This window comes from Nelusetta ayraudi, unplaced genomic scaffold (assembly GCF_046127955.1).
Source record: "Nelusetta ayraudi isolate G7.1 ecotype Tasmania unplaced genomic scaffold, CSIRO-AGI_Nayr_v1 ptg000033l, whole genome shotgun sequence".
Taxonomy (NCBI): Eukaryota; Metazoa; Chordata; class Actinopteri; order Tetraodontiformes; family Monacanthidae; genus Nelusetta; species Nelusetta ayraudi.
Window position 1 is genome coordinate 4,771,088 of NW_027466083.1, and position 21,413 is coordinate 4,792,500.

Sequence of the window (21,413 nt, forward strand, 5' to 3'; positions counted from 1 at the left end):
GTGACTGGCAGGTTTTATTTACAAGAAGGCCCAGCCAAGTTAATCTCATCAGCAATGTGGCTAATAAAGTACGGAGAATGATGATGATCGACCTGCCATGCCGGCGCCCTAATTATCCTCAGAGATCATTAACCAATTTATGAAGAACGTAGATGAGTCCATCAGAGGGCTTCTTCTTTTCGCAAACCAGTGTCAGCTTTGCCTGAAGGCTGAAAGGACCAGATTTCGAAAGTGAATATGGATAAAGGGCAAGTTCATAGATTTCATCAATGATGGTTTGGTTCCAATAGAGGAAATTTAAGGTGCTATGCATGTGCACCATGACCATCCTAAAGAACCACTGAGGAACCGCTGCTCTATAGCGCCACACACAGCACAACGAAACAACGTGAAGGACCAAAATATTTCTGTGTACTGGATGTTTAACCTCCAGTTATCCTCAGGCACTTCATGCCAAGGCCATCAATGACGTCTTATGTAGTCCACCCTAAATTAAAACACCTCATTATACCCTCAATATGACACCATGGCAGAGCCAGCAGGGCCAGCAGAGAAGGCATTGCTGACTCTGACGGCCCACCACTGACTGAATGGGCCACACACTCTGCAAGATAAAGAAATATTGAGGTTTCCAGAACTGTGTGAGAGCTTCTTCCCCCTCTGAGTCAATTTTCCAAAGTCATCTCAGAAAATCTTTGTGTGGCGACAAGTTTGAATAAACTTTTAAAATAAACCTTTTTGTTAATCTGCCTCCGGTGTTTGCCTGTAAAAATATTTTGCAAAGGTTTGCAGTGCCGTAGGTACTTTGACACTTTACTTTAAATTACAGCATTTTCTTCTTTTTAAACTTCAGTTTTACACGTGATCCCAAATTATTGTATGTTTTTTTCTTTTAGTCTTGGACTTTATATGGATGAAAATTATATAAATAAAAAGAAGGATCAGGGAGAAAAAAATGAAAATTTTCTTTATAATTTCTTTGAATCACTTCAAATTTCTGAACCCAAAACTAAAAAATAAACCTGGAACAGTAATCTTTGGGAAGAATTCCAATATTAAAACTTCTGCTGCTCCTCATTTCTTTTACAGTTACGGCCTCGTCATGCTGGGTTCACAACCCACCGCTACAACGTAACTTCATTTATTTACAAAACGCACGGCGGGAAATGCGCTCGGGCCGTTGTGTGGCGCTGCGCTGCATGAAGTCAACATCATGTGACAGTGATGATAAGATGTAGTGACGTCAAGAACACTGCTAGCTCACCGTTTTTATTTGACCTTTTAATATTTGTATTTCCCCCCCACTCTGCTCGGTCCTACAACAATCACATGCATGGTTAGATACTGTCTCTCCCCCTTTCGGCCCCGTGATGATTTGAAAAAGAAAAAAGAAAAAAAAAAGTCTTCCTGTTTAAAGCGATGTTTCCAGCGATATAATGCAGCTCCAGCTCCTAAAGACGAGGCTGGTTATTTGTGTCATGTGGTTAATGATGAAATGCGACAGTTTCCTCCAGCGTGACCTGCTCTGACACCAGAGGCTTCCGACAATCGCTGCCTCCTCTCACCGGCCTCCTGTCGCTCTCTGTGTGCTACAACCAGGAATACCTTCATCTGCCGTTTGAGTTATCAGCGCTCGAATCCCTTTGTCATTTTGCTTCCTAGGTTAAATAACGCTAAATAATCCCGACAGACTGCTGTTGGGTGTCAAGTTGAGCTGAGGAGATAAATGAAATACATTATATACAACTAGTTGTCCTCAGTGTCTTTGGCTCTCGTCTCCACATGTAGTGGGGGAGGGGTGCCGGCAGTCCGTGGGCCGCTGCAGAAAAAGCTCAAACTTGGGTGTAAAAATTGTCCACTGTGTTCTCTGCAGCACCTTGTCTGCTACCACAGTCTCTGCCTGGTCACTTCGTCGCCCTTCAGAAAATGTATAGGTTTCCAGAGTATACACAATCTTGTCAGTCAATCCACCAGCCCCTTATTTACCTATCTTCCTTGCTGTGCCATTGAACAATAGTTCCCTTAAACTTTATCGTTGAAAAATTATCCCCTTTGTGATGTCATAAGGGCATGGATACATCTCCCGCGTTAGTGACAAGTGTTGGTTCTGCGATCTGTTTGTGCCCCCTTCCAAACACGTGGAAAGTCCAGCAAGGTGCCAGTTTAGCTCTGGAAACCCAAGATTTTTAGGGAAGGCTGAAGGCTAATTATGCTGTTTTCTGGAGATCTGAAGAGACTGTTCTCATGTTCTCAGGGGACTGAAAGATTCGATAACTGGTTGTGCAAGGCAGCTCTACTGGAGTCCAGGATGAAATCCAAATACGAGAAAACGGGTGTCAGACCTTTTAAACGGCCACATTGGCCAACCGTGGGTCCGAATCCTGCTCGTAGCGGTAGTGGTAGACCTCCATCTGGTCCCGGCACGCATCCCTAATGTTGTTGAGCCACCGCTTGATGCCCCTCCGGTTCAGGTAGAGCACCATGAGGAAGACCACCCCGATGAGAGCCAGCACGATGCCCAGGAAGACGTAGGAGACCGCCTCCAGGTTCTCGTTCATACAATCCAAGTCATCGTCCCGCAGCATCTCCACGGGGATCCCCCTCTTGGCCTCCGGCTCGCTGCACACCAGGCGAGCCGCGTCCGCACACTGCGAGGAGTTCTTCAGCCAGTAGTAGAACGCCTCCAGCTCGCAGCTGCAGCGGAACGGGTTCAGCGCCAAGTAGACGCGCAGGCGCCTCTGCTGGTACAGACTGGTCACGTTCTCCGAGCCGACGCTCTCTATCGAGTTGTTCACCAGCACCAAGGCGTGCAGGTTATAGATGTCCAGTCTCGCCAGGGGCATGGATCTGAGCGCGTTGCCCGCCAGCTCCAGCCTGTGCAGGCTGCGCAAACTTTGCGTGTCGAGCGCGTCGGAGAGCTGCGCCGCGGCCGCTGGCAAGAGGGTGTAGTTCAGGTACAGGGATCGCAGCTCGGGCAAGCCGTGGAAAGCCCTGGCAGATATAGACGTCAGTTGATTGTGGCTCAGATCCAGCAGATGCAACCGGCCGAGCCCCAGGAAGGCGTAGGGTTCGATGATCTGTATTCCGTTCTCTGACAGCGAGAGCGTCGTCACGCCCAGCTCCGTGCCGTTGGCCGCGAACGCACCGCGCTGCAAAACAGAGATGTTCCTCCCCTGGAGCACCAAGGCGGACGTCCATTCCGGGATGTCCCCGGGGACGTCGGTGTCCTCCCCGCTTCCCCTGCAGGCGACCGTACCGGAGTCCCTGGCACAGGTGCAGGACGGCGGGCAGCCGTCCTCCGCGCTGACCGGGGAGCAGAGGACGCACGCCACCGCCGCGCAGCACAAGCACCAGCGGCTCCAGGTGGAAGAGGGACACTTGGAGTGGTCGCCACCGCGGAATCGCCTCATCTTCCTCCCTTCCTCCCTTCTCTAAGCAGGTCGACGCCAACAGTGGGGACTGACACAAACCCTCGCAGGCATTTAAAGTCGAGGCGCTCTTGCACCGGTCACTTTGCGCTGGGAGGAAAACAATCCCGCACTTCTCATGTCTCCTTTGGGTTCTTTGGATGAGTCGGGGAAACGACGAGTTCTTGTGTCAAACGGACGAGGAGGAAACAGCCGAGCTTGGCTGCGCGTAAAAGAGATCTGCGCCCGGCGGTGTTCTTGACGCCTGTCACTGAGGGAGAGCAAGAGAGAGGGGGGAGCGAGAGAGAGAAAGAGAGAGCGAGAGAGAGAGAGAGAGTGAGAGAGGCGGACGTGTGTTGAGGTGGTGCGTTGAAAGACAGCTCTTTTCTTGAGGAAAAGTTCAGTAGAGAGTTAAAGCTCATTTTATACAGATAAACCATAACTGTCAATGAGTGCTCACTGTTGTTATAAAATCCTTCATCGTCGGAAAAAAAAAATCCGACAAGCAGTTGCGGGATTCCAGAGTATGTTCTTCTTCACTGCCACGTTACTTGCAACCTTTTAGTTTACAGCTCCTGGTCTTGTCGCAAATCAAGCGGCTGTAATTATCTGCGGGCACTGGAGCCTGTTTAATGGGAGCGCTGGTCGACAAAAGTCGTTTATTAGGAGATGGCCACGCTCTGCACTTGTTGGCAAACAAATCAAAAAGGCTGAATAAAAAAAGCCGCTGCTTTCAAGACGAGGATTTGCATCGGGGCACAGAGTGGAGAGTTAGGTCGAGATGGGGTTGGTGCACATTCCGCGGGAGATGGAACCGCGCTCAGGAGAGGGAGTGATAAACTTCCCTGCAACTGCATCGGCTGTACGCCTCTTCTGTCTAAGGAGTGCACACTATTTTCAGCCCACATCTTACCGACTGGGCCCATCGTCTGCTGAAACACACCGGAACTCATTAGCAAGTCAGAAACACTGAGGAGGAAGCGGCCAAAGGAAAACGATGGAGGGGACGGGAGTTCTCGAAGGTTTCAGCACCACGGACAGTTCCACGGAAACACTCGCACACCACAGCTCCAAGAAAAGAACATTGTTTTTTTCTGTTTGGAAGGTTATAGTGAGAAAATAGGAAATTATAAAAATGCATAATAATAATGTCATTAAAAAAATCAAAGGGAGAAAAAGAAAGACGCCACCTGCCTGCTTCCTGCAGGAGGACGGCGAGGAGAGGGTACTATGCCGGACTGCTCCTTTAATGGTCCATGTTCAACACCGAAGCCATGAGCCGATTGTGCTGCCCTGTGCCCATGAGCTCTAAATCTAGATGGAACGGACAGAGATGACTTCAGCCAGGATGTGAATACGTGACAGAGAGAGGGAGAGAGAGACACTGACAGACAGAGAGAGACAAGGAGGCAGGAAGAGATTAGACGGTGGCCTTCCTGCTGCTGCTGCGCCAGATAAGCGCAGAGGGCTGCGTTATTAAGGCCTGTGCTGCAGTATTTCTTCCTCCGGACAAACAAGGACTGTTGGCCCTCTGCCCCCCCTCTGCCAACTTCGCCCCCGACAGGTGTCCACTCTATCTGCCGGTGCATGGGCCTGATTTAGTGGCTGCTGCCGGTGACGTTGTGGTGGCCACACCGTGCATGGCCTTCCACTCGACACTGAACCTCGTAATTGATTTTCTCATGGCTGCCCATTCCTACCTGCTGACTACAGTGTGTGTGTGTGTGTGTGTGTGTGTGTGTGTGTGTGTGTGCACCTGAGAGGGTGAAGCTGCCGGTTTGCAGTCGCCTCCACTACAGCAGAGCCTTCCCCATCCTGCCACCCGCCGTCATTGCTGACAGCTCCGCCGCATGTGTTAAATGATTTTTCGACACGTGTGCGTCTGAGCGCGACTGTGCAGAGTTATGCGCCCGCTGCAAATTGCCCCCACCGTCCCCGCTCTTTGATTTCCTCCCTCATCAGTACTGCGCCGCTTGTCGTTCATTAACCTTGTTTTAATGAGCAGCCTGACTCGCCCTTCATTCCTCCCTCTTTTCCTCCCTCCGGCTCTCACATGACTGACTGATGCTGGACACACAGTATAATAACAGCGGAAGCCTAGTGACATCATTGAACGCAGTTTCTTGCTTCTGGCTAAAATATAACAAGTGGAAACTCTTAGAAATTGTTGTTTGGTTAAGAGAAATGTCTTGATGTGGAATGTTTAGTGGCCTTCTTCCATGCTGCAGCTATTAAAGTGATTGATTCAGCTATTACATGTTCCATCTAATACCAATGTTCATTTTTTTCTTTCTTTACTTTTTCATCCAGGACTCCAGTGGAGCCATCTGGTAAATGATTTCCCTAAAACACTCTGAAGATCTCAAGAAACCTGATATGTAGCCCGCTGTTTACAACCGTCTACCATTTTTCACAGGCTTGTAGAGGAGCAAAGATGAGTTTGCTGCTTCAAAGGGCAGGATGAAAGCATGGCAGACACAGAGGTAGCAGTCCTCTTTGTAACATCGTGAAGGTCTGATTTGCTGGACGGTGTCTTTTTGGCACAAGCTTTTCTCACGGGACTGTTCTCACTCCAACAGGATGGAGACACAGTTTGTTCTCAGAAAGCATTGGTCAAGTGAGTTGGAGAAATTCTGGGGCCTCTACGGTCTTGCTAATCTTGCTCTTTTTGCAAAAATTCACAATGTTCAAGGTCTTTAAGCTTCTCACGCATGAATTAGGCTCCTGTATCCTTGCCCAAGGTCTTCTATACTGTGCTATACTGACGCTGTCAGCTTCAACATAACTAACTGGTCTTTCTAAGTACTTTGCCAAAGCACTTTCTGCTCCGCCCAAATGTTGCAAAGAATTCTTTCTTCGTTGCTGCCTCTCGCTCCGGCTTTGTCCGATTAGCGAAGAAAAGATTTGCATTAAGTCCTCAAAAGTTCGGAATTGACTTTTTGTAAAAGTGAAACGTCCCTTTGGAGGCAAAACTCTGGTGGCTGCGGGTGTGTGTGTGTGTGTGTGTGTGTGTGTGTGTGTGTGTGTGTGTGTGTGTGTGCGTGCGTGCGTGCGTGCGTGCGTGCGTGCGTGCGTGTGTGTGTGTGCGTGCGTGCGTGTGTGTGTGTGCTGGGAGCCAGGGGGACATTGGTTACAGTGGTTCCTTCGAAAATCTTCCATAAATCTTCCCTCCTTGCACTCTGGGTTTGTGCGTCTGCGTTACATAGCATCTGCCAGGCTGAAGGCGAGCGGGTTGAGACGCTGAAGGACTGTGGTGCAAGTGTGGAGTGTGGATAATGCGGGTGCACACACACGCACAAACGCATGTGGGAAAACGCACACACGCGCACACACACACGTACACACACATGGTCTAATTCAATCTATCTGACCACTGAACTCAGAGGAGTAGGAGAGCTCTGTGGTGGTGGGCAGATGGTGATCAGGGTTCATCCGTCTCCCCTCCAGACTCACGACTGCAAAAGCCTTTCATGGTTTAAAAAAAAAAAAGAAAAAAGAAAAAAAAAAGACGCACCAACAACGTCACTCTTCCCGTCTGCCTCCCTCCCCTCCTTCCGTCGGCAACTCTGACCGTGCCTCTGTTTGTCAGGCCCACCTGTCTCTCAATCTGTCTAAGCGCGGGCCTGCTTCTTAAACAGTACTCCAGCGCCGCATGAATAAAAGATGAGGGGATGAGTGAGGAGAGGAGAGGAGAGGATGGAGGCGAGGGCGGAGCGCGAAGACGCGGCGGCGGCGGCCCGCGGGGTAGGAGCCTTACGGTGATGAGGGTGGTAAACGGATCTGGTGGAGCCGGTGTCACCTGTCCAGGGACCATTAATTAGTCATTTAGACTTGTAATGGAGTGAGCCGTGGCCAGACAGACACAAGCGGCCGCACAAAGCTCAGAGTCACTCAGTTGGAGGAGTAACTTGTGGCTGCTGACCAGCGGCTGTGTGGCAAAACTGTGGAGGAATCCCTGAGTGTCCGCCTAGCAGCAAGCAGACGTCTGACGCAGATATGCTGAACTGCTCTTTGTAAACCCAGCCATTGCAGTGTTGCCCTAAATGCACATTTCTCCTTTTTTTTTTCTCAATATATGAATAGAAATAACAAAACAAAAATCAAATCAACCAGCAAAAAGAGAAATAACTTTGTCTTCCATCCAGTGTTTTTCTATAAATTATTGCTCGCATATTTCAACATTTATTTTTTCAATGACCATCTTTCTCATCTGTCAAATTTCCTGTGTGTAATGAAAAAATTGCTCCATCTCAAACGTTTGTTTTTTTTATTGTGCCTTTAAAAAAAAAAAAAAAAAGAAACTGACAGCTAGACAACTAGATGAAATATTTACTATTTTTTCCAAGATACTTCACACGTCAGAGTTATCCACCCACAACCGGCACACACAGCCTTGGTCTTGGAGTTAGTGTTCCGTGTGAACAGTAGCGGCGAGAGTGAAGATTTGTTTTTTTTATTACATTTTTTTTTATAATAATTTTTTCCGTTAAGTGTCTTTAGGGAGACTTTATTATTTATCAACTTTATTTGGTTTCACCTGCACCTTTTTTTGACGCTTTTTTTTTGTTAATTTTTTTTTAGGAAATGTTCCTTTTTTCCTCTTGTTCCCCCTGTACCACACTGTGGAGAGCCTGAGCAGCTCCTTCAGCTCGAGGCTGCTGCACCCTCAGTGTAAGAAGGAGCGCTACCGCAGGTCATTCCTGCCTGCAGCCTTCAGGCTGTACAACTGCACTCAGTAAAATCACATCTACTAGGATAGAACAAAATCTACAATAACTGTAAGTTTCTCATTTAGATGCAATAGAAACTTATTTATAGCAGGGCATGTAGCACACGTAAATTCAACTGTATCTCGCTTCTTATTTTTCTGTATATATTTACAGATGTTTTATTTTTGTCTATATCTTCTGTTAATATAATTCCTGATCTTTTGCACTGTAGCCTTTTTTTGTTGATGCCGTAATTATGCAAATTTCCCCACCGTGGGATCAATAAAGGTCTTCTTCTTCTCCTTTTTCTTTAAGCCAAAGACACTGTAGCATTTGACTACATGAGGATCACATGATATTTTTTAACCACGTATAAAGATTTAGCATGTGTCTACTTTCAGTGTTTCGTCTCAAGATCAGCTGAGGTCACGTGAATGTCAGCAAGTATCAGATCCCTTATGTAACACCCTTAGGACCCAACAGATTTACACAGTTAGTGTTACACAGCAGCGACTCCTGGCCGCTGCTCGGATTAGTTTATTAAAAAAAAAAAGAGAAAAAAAAGGCTTTGCTCCTAATGAGCCGTCAGCTAACGATATGGATACTTGGCTCGCATTGTCTCTGTTTAGATTGAATTACAAAACGGTTGATATCTGATGTTGGGATGACCGCCGCTTGTCCCGCTGCCTGTTGCTGAGTGACACGGCGAGGCCCCCGTGGCCGTCGGGACGCTCTCACCCCATGGCTTTTTGAGGTGTATCGGTGACACCTTGGAAAGTGAACCACCGTGCCGAGCGTGGCCAAGACGCTGGCCTTTAGCCAGTCCCGTTAGCGGTGGCCGGCTAGTCTCAGCGGCAGAGGGGGTTACAGTTTCAGTCCAGCGATGGATTTATTTTCAAAGTGGAGGGCGTGCTCTTTTAATTCCCTTTGTTGGTGTTTAAGTACGCAGCCAGGGGTCAGAGGCATCAGTCGGCCGTACGCAGGGTTCATCAGACGGTCCAGGGGTGCCTGATAATTGCTCACATTTTGAGACGGGATCAATTTTAACCCTGTCTCAGCGTCCTCACAAGTTCCTCAAAGTTTTCCTCAAAGTTTTCTCAACTTTTTAATGACTTTGGAACTTGTCATTGAAAATAATGGTGTATTTTTTCTTTCATTTATAGAGTCTCAGTTGGGCTGTTTTTGTGGAGCAGATTAAAAAAAAAAAGCTCTTTAAATAAGCGCTATTATTATCATTATCGTTGTTGTTGTTGTTGTTGTTGTTGTTGTTGTTGTTGTTGTTGTTGTTGTTGTTGTTGTTGTTGTTTTTAAAGACTCAGGCTGGTCATTGAGAGAAGGACGAGTCAGGGCCTAAGACCCCAGTGATTTCTTTCTTTTCCTAAAGTGAGCCGTCGGTCACGGTCTGCTCAGGCTCACATTCATCCACCTCCTCCACGACGTCTTCAAAATAAACCTTGGTGCTGTCAAGATGTCCTGAAGGGGCCAAAGTAAGAGACCATGTTTATGTTTGGCAGAGCCAGGCAATCAGAGCAGTGGCGCCCTCCATCCATCAGCGACCAGGCTGCTCATCACTTCTCCTCTCTGTCAGGGTGAGCTTCCTGGGGTGCAGTGCTCCTGTGCTGCCGCAGCGCCAGGGAGACAGACGAGGACATCAGTCGCTTTCTTCTCTCATTCGTTCAGTAAGTGACATATTTGTTGGTGTTGAAAGGTGTAGTTCAGGCAGTTGGATGCACATATTAAGCTGACGTGTCAGATAGAATGCCTCTTTAATCCATTTGTTTTTGTCTGTTCTTTCTTTCTTTTTGGTGATTGGACAAACATTTTGTCTGCCACATTCAAGTAAACTAATCAGCCAGAAAGTAGCAGTGTGGTGTGAAGTTGTGACATTAGGTGTGTGCCACCGTATTAAGACATGGTTGCAGCATGTTGCGTTGTTAAATGAGCAAAATTATCTTTTCCATCCAGAAAAGACAGTGGTGAGGATTTTGCTCTGTTATGTCGTCTCCTCCTGATAAAGCAACTGCTCCTGCATCGTCCATGCTAATCTCTTTGGCTGCAGAGAGCCTTCCTGTGAAGCATCTTTCTGCTTTTGCCACAACAGGATGCTGATTGATAGAAAAACACTGAGATCAATATCAGCTTTCCAACTTCAATGCTAAGTTACACAACTGTGCAGCTAAATTTAGACGCGGCGTCTCTAAATCTTTCCTGATCAGTCATCAGACAACTCCCCGGATTGATTTTGGGAGTGTTTGTTGACTGAACTTTGGCTTCAAACCTTTGGACTTTGGTCTTGGAAAACTGCACTCAACAAAGAGGAGCTTTTGACCTCAAGTACTTCTGGAGTTGGCTATAGTTAAACAGACCTGAATGCTTCATCAAAAGCAAAGCCATCAAGCATTTTCACTGCAGAGGCGCCCTTGAATGCGCTACAGAAGCCCAGCATAAACAGCTTGTGAAGGGGAAATAGCAGTGAAAACGAAATTCCTCCACACGGAGCCATAAAGGATCTCATTACGTGCTACAGAGAGGGGACAAGGGATGAAGGGGAATCGTGAACCTCCGGCGGCAGGGGAAGGTTTTCATCATCCATCCACGTCTTTGTCCCGATGCTGGAAATACTCGAGCCATCTCTGCCGAGAAACAGGGCGGGACATTGGCAGAAGCGAACCAGGGGCGCAGATAGATGAGCAAAATGGAGAAAGAGATTTTCTTACATTTATTACATTGAGCTTATTAAGGAAGGGGAGGTCATTATTTTCTATCTGGTAAGGAGAAAGAAAGGGGGGAAACTATTCTTAGCTTTAACCCCCCCACCCAAGCCTTAACAAGACAGATCTGCAGTTTAACAAGACAGATCTGCAGTTTAATGTGAGCCTGTTTTAGAAGGTCCGAGTGACTCTATAATTGCTATATGGGATGCTCACCTCAGTAGCTGTTCTTCAACAACAGAAAGAATACAGTTGCAGACCTTTTTATTCAGCCAACATATTTAGCACCGCCGCTGACAGCAGGGAGTGCTGACGCCACAGAATTGCTGAGTAAATAAATAACGTGCGCCCCCAAGGGCAACTTCTTCCTCAATATATTTTTTTATTTGCTTTTTAAGGTTAGACGTTGATGTGTTATTATTCCCCGGAGAAGGCTGAATAATGTCAGCAATATTCAGCTCTCTTATCTGTGAACATCACAGCAAGCGAGCAGAGACAGCTGGCCAAGTCTGGAGCGAGCAGGGAGCATCCCTCTGTCAACTTTGTCGACAAAAATTTCCTCCTGTTATGAGAGATAGATGATGGGACGACAGACAGTGAAATAAAATATTTGCCCAAATGTTTGAACGAACGTCACTGCAGGGTTTTTATGTTGTGAGCCAAGTCATGCAAATAATAATAATAATAATAATAATAATAATAAAAAAACTTGCCTGGGCATGCAGCTATGCTAACAGCAACTCTGCATTTAGCATGTTAACTACCTGCTTGGTAGTATAATACACACACATCACATCATAATTGAACCAATATGCGAAAAAGGAAATGTGTATTTTTTGTGCGCCTTCCTCTTTGGATGCAAGCATCTTAACATGAGATACTTAGCATGTCACACAAGTGAACGGGACGAGTTCACCACTGTAGGTTGTGATACCACGTTGTCCTGATGGTGGCATCAGATAAAATATGTGCAAATCTTTCTTCCTACAGCAAAGCATTTTTAGTTAGTTTGGTTTAGTCTCTCCTCTCCAAACCATTTCAATGGGCTCTTTAGGTTGCATTAAAAAAAAAAAACACTAATTGTGATGCTACATATATTTTAGAAAGCTCTAAGATACTTTTTGCTTTGTGTATGCTTTCAGGAAACAATATATTTCTGTCACTGTGCACCCAATAAATGTGCGTCACAGTGAATATGGTTACCTATCAATGGCTTGGTTTAAACAAATGCATCACGACATCATGTGACTTGGCTCCGCAAACCTGTGGCAATCACTCAAAAAGTGTTTTCTCCAGTGTTGGGATGAGACCCACTGACCGCCACTGACCCTGTTGTCCCCAGAGCCTCCCACAACGTCACGGCTAAAAATAGTGAGGGTGGGACCGCCAGTCACAAGCTCCACCTTGCGTGGTTTCAAACTGCTTAGTCATGGGAGCGTGCGTTCCTTCCGGCTGCATGAAGCGGCGGACCCACGGGCGCGTGCCAAATTTAGCGGGCAGCCCTATTGCTCCAGATAAGCATTGAGGGTGATTTGGGGTGAAGCGCGCGGCCCACCCTTCTGATAGTCACAGAATGGACGTAGACCTAACAGCCGGTGAGCACGAGGAAACAATGCAATGCCAATGCCAATGAAATTGAATCCCTGCAAAAAGAAAGAAGAGAAAGTTTCTGCACTTGTGATTCAGACTTTCATCCATTTTCCATAATGGCCTGTTATAACCTCGCCTATACGCGAATGAGCAATGGGGACTTTATTTTTACATGAGCACCGGCCGCCGCATTACCACCGTCTGCATTAAGTATCACATGTCCTCCGCCGTGGAGACGGGGTGGGGATGAAAGATGGAGCAATCGGGCAACGGGCTAAAGGAACAAATCCACTTAAAGGCGAGTCGCCGACACTGGAGAACTTTGGAGGGGGGTCGGTGCAGGGGGAAGGTGGAGGTAGGGGTGGAGGGAGGTGAGGCGGGGCTCAGATAACCATCAGCAGAAGGACAAAAAGCGCTTCACAAGTTTTATTAGACCACCTCTCAAAAAGAAAGTGAGAGAAAATTGTTCAGAGAAATCCTTTAAAAACATCAAGTCATCCCTTGAATTCTATCCATCCATTTTCTATATCCTCATGCAACATTTCTGTCTGTTCAGGAATGCACGTAAATAATGATAGTAAAGATAATTTGATGCTTAATCAAGAAATTATAATTTGCTTTACTATGGTTCTGCTCTCTTGTCAAACAGTCAATTTTGAAATTTCTGGAAGAAAAAAGATTTTTTTGTTTGTTAATTGTTTTGCACAATCTGGACAAATTGTCCTCTTGGCCTCAAGCAAATTTGTTGGTTATTAATTTGGTACTGGGAAAAAAAAAAAAAAAAAAGATTTAATTGGTGGAAACTTCACCCTGAAGATTTAGTTGCTATTTTAAAACCAAATTAATTTTCGTCATTGTGGCCTTTCTTTTTAATAAATCTGCTAAATATTTTTCTTTTCCCAAGCAAACGTTCACAGCTGCATTTCCATTTGTGAGATTCATTTTGTGCAATTACATTTTATTACAAACAAACAAACAAGAAAGTAGTTCTAAATATCAGGTTTCCCATTGTAGTAAATTAATTTTTTTCTGTCAGAAAGGATGTTGGTGATAACACACTCTGTGTTTTTGCTCTAAATTGCATTAAACTCGTTGTTCTAGTTGTGTGTATTAATCCTGCAGGGATGGGACGGATGGACTCTGGTTGCTGGGGAGAGACCCAGTCTCTCTCTCAGCGGCGGCTTTCCTCGCAGGCCTCGTGGCAGATTGACCGGCTGCAGCCGATCTTTGTGTGTTGCGGCCTGGCCGCTTCTTAATTGCATTATGTACAGAAAGACATCTGATAAGGCGGCATCGCAGCTGCTGGGAATGGCCTCAAAGGGCGGCAGTCAGTCATATGGTGTGATGCGGTGATGCAGGAAGACGTCTTGACGTCCTCGTCTTTCTTCATGCTGGCTGTTCCTTGTTGGGCTGGACCCCCCCCCCCCCCCCACTACCTCCCCCTCGCCCCCTACTGTGTGCCTCATGGTATTTTTAGTCAGTGTGTGTCTTTCTTCCCCTTTGAACATGAGCTTGCATCTTTCTCTCTGAGTTCCTGTCTGACACAGGAGCAAACACGGCGTACCTCATGAAAGACAGCCAACAGAAATATCTCAGATATCCGAGTCGTGCATCATTCTGGCGAGCAGAAACAGGCCCAGCCCTTGTGTGTGTGTGAGTGGAGGAGCGGAGGGAGTAGCGTGGTCACTGCAGACCTCTAATGCAGAGATAACTCATGTAATCACCGTTATCGCTGACTTCACATCAGCGGATTTAAGGCTGCGCCACCAACTCTCCTCACTCTTATCTGCCGGTCGCCTCAGCAGCTTGTGTGGGGACAGGAGGTGCAGTATGCAGGCAATTAGGGAGAGAAATTGAATAACTGCGTAGTTCTGTATCAGTTTGATAAAATATAGCTTGCAGGATGAACAAAGAGGAGCAAGGTGTAATATCTAAGTTCTTTTAAGTCACTTAGCTATTGTATCTTGTACAAATGTATTATTTTGACCTTGAATAACACAACATATGAAGATAAAAGACATGAAATTATAGTCATTGGTATTTTACAGCAGGACAATTCTGTTTTCTCCATGTTTCACACACTATCAGATATGATGTTATTTTATCATTGGAATAAAAAAAAAGCTTTAAAAGTTCAGTTAGCAAATCAAAATTGACAACAAATTCAGCTTCCTTTGGAAGACTCACTCCCTCTGGCACAGCCTATATGTCTTTAAAGTCCAATATAATATGTAAATTAATTAAATTATTATGTAAACGTCACTAATATTTTCTAACAATGTCCCGTGTCTCTAACCTAATGAACTCCCCGAAGACAAGGAGTGTCTGTCCTTTACTTCTTTTTGCTTCCTCCACTTCTCGGAGGGCTTGTGCTAAAACACACAGTTCAGTTCTAGAAAGACGTCCTTTGTGATGTCACCAAGGGCACTGCGTCTGCCAGATTAGTGACAGCACCTCTCAGCCGGGTGTTGCTTCCTCCCTCGGAGACCAACTCTTGCTCACCTTGTTTTTTTTGTCCCCTTTCAAGTATATAAAAAGATGCAACAACGCTTAAGCTTTAGCTGGGAGAAAAAAAACACACCTGAACATTCAGTTTTCTGTGGACCTTTGGTTTTTTTCAGGGAGGGTTTTCTGCAAAATTGATCCACTTGAGTCCTGGATGAAAAAGAAAGCTGTGGACCTTTCAAGTTGACCTCTGTGGATCGTTATCGACTTTACCTGATCCTCCTCAGGCAGTTATCAGCTGAAAGTGACTGCCAGAGGCTTCCGTCTTCAGCGCTGCACCACTTCCTTCCTTTTCACTGATTCAACCTGCTGCCTCCGTTTTCATTTGACAAGAACTTGACTGTGAGAACACAAACGGGCGCCCTCCAGCGGTAGACGTCTCACTGGCAGACGCCTCAGAAGATCCAGCTGTGATGGTGATTTTATTGTCTGTGCCCAGCTGGGAGGAGCTGCCACTCATTTCGGAGAGCCACTGAACCTTGGTGATGGAACTCGCCACGACTGAACAAGATTTCCTATCTTTTTATATGCTTATATACAACTGAGTCCAATCCAGAGATTGGAAAATGTTTTTTTTTTTTTTTTTTAAATAGCAAGCTTAATGATGCACACACTGACGTTAAGAGTCACTATGGAAGGTCTTGAGGAGCACTAGGTCAGTTGCTGGAAGTAAGACGCCATGAAGCGGGAAATTGAATTTGTCTGTGGAAAACTGCTGCCACCTAAAGGTCAAAGGGGAACCTACACGTGCTTGTTGCCAGCAAGTGTGTTTGGAGATGGAGCAGATTGATTTAGCCACGGCAGCGGGACGTGTTTTTCTTTAAAACAATCAGGACAAATGTGTATATTAACTCAGGTCCCATTTTGGAGCAGTACATGCAGCCCGGAGGTAGCTGGAGGAGACATTGGGTCACACTGCAGTACCACCACTGGAGCATGAAATTGAAATTATTGATGGATACATTCTGACACCAAGAGGTCAGGGAACAGTCGCCGGTGTGTGTGTGTACGTATGTATGTGTGTGCGTGTGTGTGCACACCTGTGACTGTGAAGACTTAAAAACTGTGTGCTGACGTCCTGTGGAGGAGTTTTTTTGTACAGGATTTATTAAAATGCAACAAACCAGTTGCTCTGTAAAAAAAAACCAACAAAAAAACAAAAACACATAGACAAAAAAGGTAATCAGGTATCTGATGATTTATGCGACTACCCTCGCAAGCAGTCCTCCATTTCCTGTAGCTCCTGCAACTCTGGGCTTTGAGGACCACAGTGGAGGTGTAGCAGGGGTCTGACCCGGGCAATGGTGGAGAGAGCGGGACCTCTGGCTCCACTGTGGGACAGAGAGCCAGAAAAGAGTCATTACTACCAGATTGACACATCCACTCAAGGGTTAAATGGAAAACACACTGATGGATCGGTCAATAAAAGAGGAGTCAAGGTCATGCACCCATTGAAGTGCAGCTGGGCCAACTTGAAGAGCTGATGGCCGAGTTCGACGCTGTCCTGGCCGTACTGGTGGGCGATGGTGGCGGCGCTCCTCTCCAGGTGGGAAGCTGCATTCTTCCAGTCACCTTCACGGACATCCAGAGACGGAGGTGAGAGGACCGAAAGGTTTTTTCACCACAAGCAAGTGCCCAAGGACAAAAGAGAGAAAATAGCTGCTACTGTGATTCGAATCAGAATCAGTTAAGAAAAATATCCCTGTAGCAGCAATTAAGCAAAAGTTGCTGATTAACATTCAGTTTTAATGTGAAAAAACAGGCACTGGCCGCTTTCACACATGCTACCCACAGTTGAGATGCACTAGAGCGATGGGCACTTTACATCTGCACACACTTGTGCGCTTTAACTCTCACCCATTGCAGCATACGCTCTGGCTGTAGCATCCTCCAGCTCCCCGTGTAGTGGCTGCGTCTCGGCCATGATCAGCCCAGGGTGGCGCTGGGTCCTTCTCAACAGTTCAAGAGCCTCTTCTGGTGCGGGAAGCAGAGAAGGAGAACCACACTGAGACGTGACACAGAAAGCTTCCGGTGCAAAAAACCTGGACAAACAGATGCAGAATCTCTCGCGCCGTGTCTCAGCCACCTGGCCTCTCTCTCTCCATCAGGTCCACAGCCTTCTCCAGGTTGGCTCTGAACTCCTGCAGGCGGCGGTTCACTTCAGATGGCCGCATGCTGAGCCCACAGGAGGGCCGCAGACAAGTCAGTGCAGTTCCTCCGTCCTCCCTGCTTCTCTGAAAAAAACAGAAAACCGCAGATCACACAATAAGGTGAAGGCGATGATCAAATGGGTCCATATCATGCAAAATTTACTTCACCTATAGTTTGTACTGCAATAGGAATTTGTCTTAGGTCAGGCAGTAAACTCCCCAGATATGAAAAAACAAAACTCCAAACTCCAAACGTCTAAAGTCATCATATGGCTGAGCATGCTGCTTTCTGGAGCTCTCCAGATGGAAGATCTAATAACGTTAACCAGATGTGAGTTTATTGTCTATAATGAACACCTACTTTAAGAGGTCCTTTGCACTTTCCACACAGCAGACCCGACCACTGCCCTTTGCCCTCTGGACCATTTTCTTCCTCCTCCTCCACCTCCTCCTGCTGCTGGTTTGACAAGCTGCAGGCTTTGCACTGACACAGGAAGTAGTACTGATCCACCAGGAGGCGCTGGCGTTCTCGGACAGCCATCCTCTTGCTATGGGGACCTGAACAAAGGAGTGGAGCAGTGAGACAGCTGTATCCCACTCAGCGCTGACATGTTTGGAAAAGTGAGAGTTTGGCTCACCGTAGCAGTGCAGGATCTCTTGGCCATCAGCGATGTCTTTGGCTGCTCTGACAGTGACAGTGACTCCTTTGCTGACAGAGCTTCTGTCCTCAGACAGTTCTGGATCAGAGGGCTCAACGGTGGTACCGGTGCTGAACACCAGGCTGGTGTTGGGACAGCAGGAGTGATTGAGAATGCTGAGAGTGGGAAATATTGCTGTAGCAATGCGTACTTCCTGGCTGGCCAGCACTGGCGAGTTTGTCGCTCCTGTCAAACACAGGGACAGAAAGGATGATCATTTCACAGTTGTGTTCATTTTGCCAAGACAACTTCTGAGGTCCACGTCTGATCACCTGTGTCTTGCAGCGTGATGATTGCTTGGGCGTTTGTCCTCAGCTGCAGCATGTGCCTCAGAGCTGTGCTTCCCAGCAGCCACATCTCTGAACTGCAGTCAGTGTGACCTCCCTCATCAGCTGGTGATTGGCTGCTGCATCTGCTGAGGTCCCAGGGTGCAGGTAGAGGTCCGGAGCTACTGAGCTTCAGGTACAATGCTGCAACTGTGACTGCATAAAGGAAAATCACGCCAGGACTGTGGAGCTTCAGGTGGTGCAACAGGTGAAACACGCTTGAGTAAGAGTCGCCATGATGTAGTGCAAGATGTGGGTCGGATTCACTGGATGTTGCTGAGCTTGGAGTCGACCTTGCATGCTCCCTGGCCGATCGTATGTTCTTTAGCCCTGCCTTCAGCGTCACCCTGAGAGCCAGATGCAGCATCACACCCATGACCTTCAGGTCCGCTCCTAGCGCGCACTCCCAGCGGTGGTGTTCCTCCCAGGCCTCTTTCCGACAGGAAGCCGAGCAGTAACGGCTGTAATTACACCCCTCACACGGCACGGGACACAGTGTTTCGGTTAAACACCTGTGACAGCACCTGTGCTCTGTTCCGAATAACATCCCAGCCTCCGTGTCTCGCCTTGTTTCCTTCCCTTTCACCTCTTCTGACCCTGGTATGAGAACACAACTGTACGGCCTGTCATTCAGAATGACCGCCCCAGCTGCTATTCTCTCTTTGGCCACCAGATGCCGACCTTTCTCCGAGTTGAAACTAACACAAGCCTCGGGACAAACTTCAACTTCGGGGGCAGGGCTGTGATGAGCTGCTTTTGCTGTTTGAGCTGCTGCCAGACGCCTGAGGCACTGTGCACGGCGTTCATCAAGCTTGTGGAGAAGATGAGAGGGATATCCATTTTTCAGAGCTTTGTCAATGTCATCCAGGGACTCCTGTGAAAGTAAAAAGTGCACAAGCCCCAACTAAGATGCAAGACGGAAAATAAAAGGTGGCTGACGTTGAACCACTTGTTTTGATTGACATGTTGGCCAGGGACAATCCAGGAGATGATTAAGGCATAAAGAAGTAGTACTGACTACATCGACACACCAATTGAGCAAAACTCACCAGGTAGTGCTGCAGATGGTAGAGTGCAGCGGATCGGTTGGCATAGCACAGGGATAGCTGCTCTGAACATGGCAGGGCAAAACATACACCCTGTCAAGACAAGAGACACAGTGCTTTAGAATTTAGAAAACATTTAAGCGCCACAAAAAAACTATCTCTTGTGATATGGATTTCTGCAATATCAATGCGTCAACTTTTGTTATGGAAATATGCAAATTAAAGTTAATAATCATTAACTGATGAAACAGTTCAATAATGCTAATATGGACAATTTCACAAATGTGCAGGAACGTGCGGTCAGGTGATGCTCTGGCTCACCTGCATCATAAAGAGTAAAAAATAATTAATATTATCATACAAAGTATAATTCTTTTTAATCTTTTTTGTCAGGCCTGTACTTTAAATCAATTATTTATTTATTTTAAACCAATTAACGTTCATGGCTTCAAAGTCAGAATTGCTGAATTTGCGCATTTCCACCACATGAGCCAGACGCGTTGTGCGACAGTGAGCAGCGCCACCGCTACTCAGGTTGCGCAATCCCTCACTGATTTGGGTTGAGGCAAGTGACTGTGTCAGGCTCTCTTTGCGCCCCAATATAATGTCAGACACGTTTAATGTGTACTATAATTTCCAATCATTTAAAAAAAAAAGTTTTTAAGACTAAGTTTTTAAGATTTTTCTGTTACATTATTAGTTTTAGTATGATTGTGTTCATTATGTCTTTAGTTTTTGTGTGGCTCGTCTTTTATCAGCTGACGTTGGCCTCCATAACATCAGCAGATTAAGACGAGTCACACACGCCACCCAGTGACACTTCTGAGTAAGGCGGAAGCTCCACCTAAACATGTCAAGGTAGGACAAACCTTGTCTGTAAAAAAGAAAAAACGAAAAAAGAAAAAAAAGAGAGAAAGAAAAGCGCATAAAGCAGCATAAAGAAAGAAAGAAAGAAAGAAAAAAAAGTACGGAGTACGCTGCCCTTCGCAGGAGACGCTGCTAACTGTAATTCCAAAATCGAGAGCGCAGCAGCAGTCCAATCGTTCGAAAGTTTCGGTCCAAATGAAATAAAAGAATGAAAGACAATGGAACTCATAACACTTTCGTGGAAGCTACGACGCTGAAAACTTGCACTTGGACTATGACGATTGGTTCCTAGAGGAGCAAGTTCTTCTACTTGACCCAAGAGGTAGGCCAATAAAACTATAATTTGAAAAATAATAATAATAGTAATAAAAAAAAAAAAATCTTACACTATTAAACAAATAAGCCAGAATTCGAAATTAGATTTTGAACTTCAATAAGAAAGAAATGGCTATGCTAACAGGCTTTCTGTGAACAGTATCTATCTGGTGAGAAACACTCACATACCAATGAGTAGTGGCGAGCGGCTGCCGTGTAGTCTCTGGTCTTGAAGCAAGTGTTGCCCCTCTCTCGGCATTGACCTGCTTTTTCTGAGTCCTTCTCCACTGAAAGGTCTGCAGCAATCCACTGCAAGTACTTAAGATCTTCCTGTCTGTGAAGAAGGGAGGAATACACAAGGAATCGCAGAGAAACCGAACGAGACTTACTGCTTCAGTCAGAGAAGAAAGACACAACAACCAAGTCCCTTTTGATTTCAGATCGTAGATTCAGTTGAGATGCTGTATTGCTCAAATAACAAATTGGCTACTTACGTTGTCAGAGTTAGCGCACGTTTGAAAAGAGCATCTGTTGTGAATTGGCAGATAAATTGTTCCTGTATTTTTGGGTCCAGTCCTTTCCATTTCTGAGCAACATAACCTTGCCACTGCACACACGGAAGATCCATCGCGCTGTATTGGAAAAGCACATGGACACTGTTTCAGGAACTTGTTTTGAGTTCGGTTTCACGCTTGCAGCTTGCACCAGGCAGAGATCGCACCAACTTTGAAAAAGCATCTTCAAAATAAATCAATTCTATATATATTAATTGCGTAGAGGAAAGTTCTAAGGTATTTCAAAGTCATTTTGACGTAGCAAATAGTATAATGCATATGTGTTTTACGCAATTTCAGTCTGCCATAGTGTATGCATTTTAACCTTCCTAAAGCTGTCCACGTCTAATGCATTAGTTTGAAGGAACACAAAAATAATTTCCGGTCTTTACCCCGTGACATCACATCTCAGCAGTAGCGAAAGACACGCGTCTTTCAGTTCTCGCGAGAAGCCAGTTAGTTCCCTTTAACTCAAGTGCCCCAAGAAAAGGTGTCCGCCGTGTTTCCGAACCGACGTCATACGTAAACATGAGTG

At 46.2% G+C, this 21,413-nt stretch overlaps 3 protein-coding genes across 5 annotated transcripts in view; 1 reads left to right on the forward strand and 2 right to left on the reverse strand.

The window, feature by feature from the left end:
* Positions 1 to 882: 882 nt before the first annotated feature.
* tpbgl (trophoblast glycoprotein like) lies at positions 883 to 3,786 on the reverse strand. Its single transcript, XM_076031772.1, has one exon. The coding sequence runs from the start codon at positions 3,408 to 3,410 to the stop codon at positions 2,346 to 2,348; it is 1,065 nt and encodes a 354-aa protein (XP_075887887.1). The 5' UTR covers positions 3,411 to 3,786; the 3' UTR covers positions 883 to 2,345.
* A 12,311-nt stretch (positions 3,787 to 16,097) lies between these two features.
* smyd4 (SET and MYND domain containing 4) lies at positions 16,098 to 21,031 on the reverse strand. The gene is made up of 10 exons (XM_076031776.1): positions 20,819 to 21,031; positions 20,514 to 20,658; positions 19,146 to 19,235; positions 18,043 to 18,970; positions 17,711 to 17,956; positions 17,434 to 17,630; positions 17,009 to 17,156; positions 16,780 to 16,896; positions 16,371 to 16,494; positions 16,098 to 16,253 (listed from the first exon to the last, which is right to left on the reverse strand). The coding sequence occupies exons 1-10, from the start codon at positions 20,950 to 20,952 to the stop codon at positions 16,130 to 16,132; spliced, it is 2,253 nt and encodes a 750-aa protein (XP_075887891.1). The 5' UTR covers positions 20,953 to 21,031; the 3' UTR covers positions 16,098 to 16,129.
* LOC142891864 (replication protein A 70 kDa DNA-binding subunit-like) overlaps positions 20,243 to 21,413 on the forward strand; it is a 36,597-nt gene continuing 35,426 nt past the window's right edge. For 2 of the 3 annotated variants that reach the window (XM_076031778.1, XM_076031777.1), the window contains exon 1: positions 21,294 to 21,413. This exon is cut by the window's right edge and continues 26 nt beyond it. In XM_076031778.1, the coding sequence (XP_075887893.1) occupies positions 21,407 to 21,413 (7 nt within the window). In that variant the 5' untranslated portion in view covers positions 21,294 to 21,406. Of the gene's footprint in view, positions 20,332 to 21,293 lie in introns of those variants that run through there. The other variant, XM_076031779.1, reaches the window with a different exon arrangement.

Bases quoted from the DNA above. Each gene is read 5' to 3' on its own strand.
- smyd4 (XM_076031776.1), bottom strand. From the start codon at position 20,952: ATGGATCTTCCGTGTGTGCAGTGGCAAGGTTATGTTGCTCAGAAATGG. The intron at 17,631-17,710 runs GTGAGCCAAACT...TCCTTTGTTCAG, and splicing joins AGAGATCCTGCACTGCTACG to GTCCCCATAGCAAGAGGATG. The intron at 17,157-17,433 runs GTAGGTGTTCAT...TGTTTTTTTCAG, and splicing joins AGTGCAAAGGACCTCTTAAA to AGAAGCAGGGAGGACGGAGG.
- tpbgl (XM_076031772.1), bottom strand. From the start codon at position 3,410: ATGAGGCGATTCCGCGGTGGCGACCACTCCAAGTGTCCCTCTTCCACC.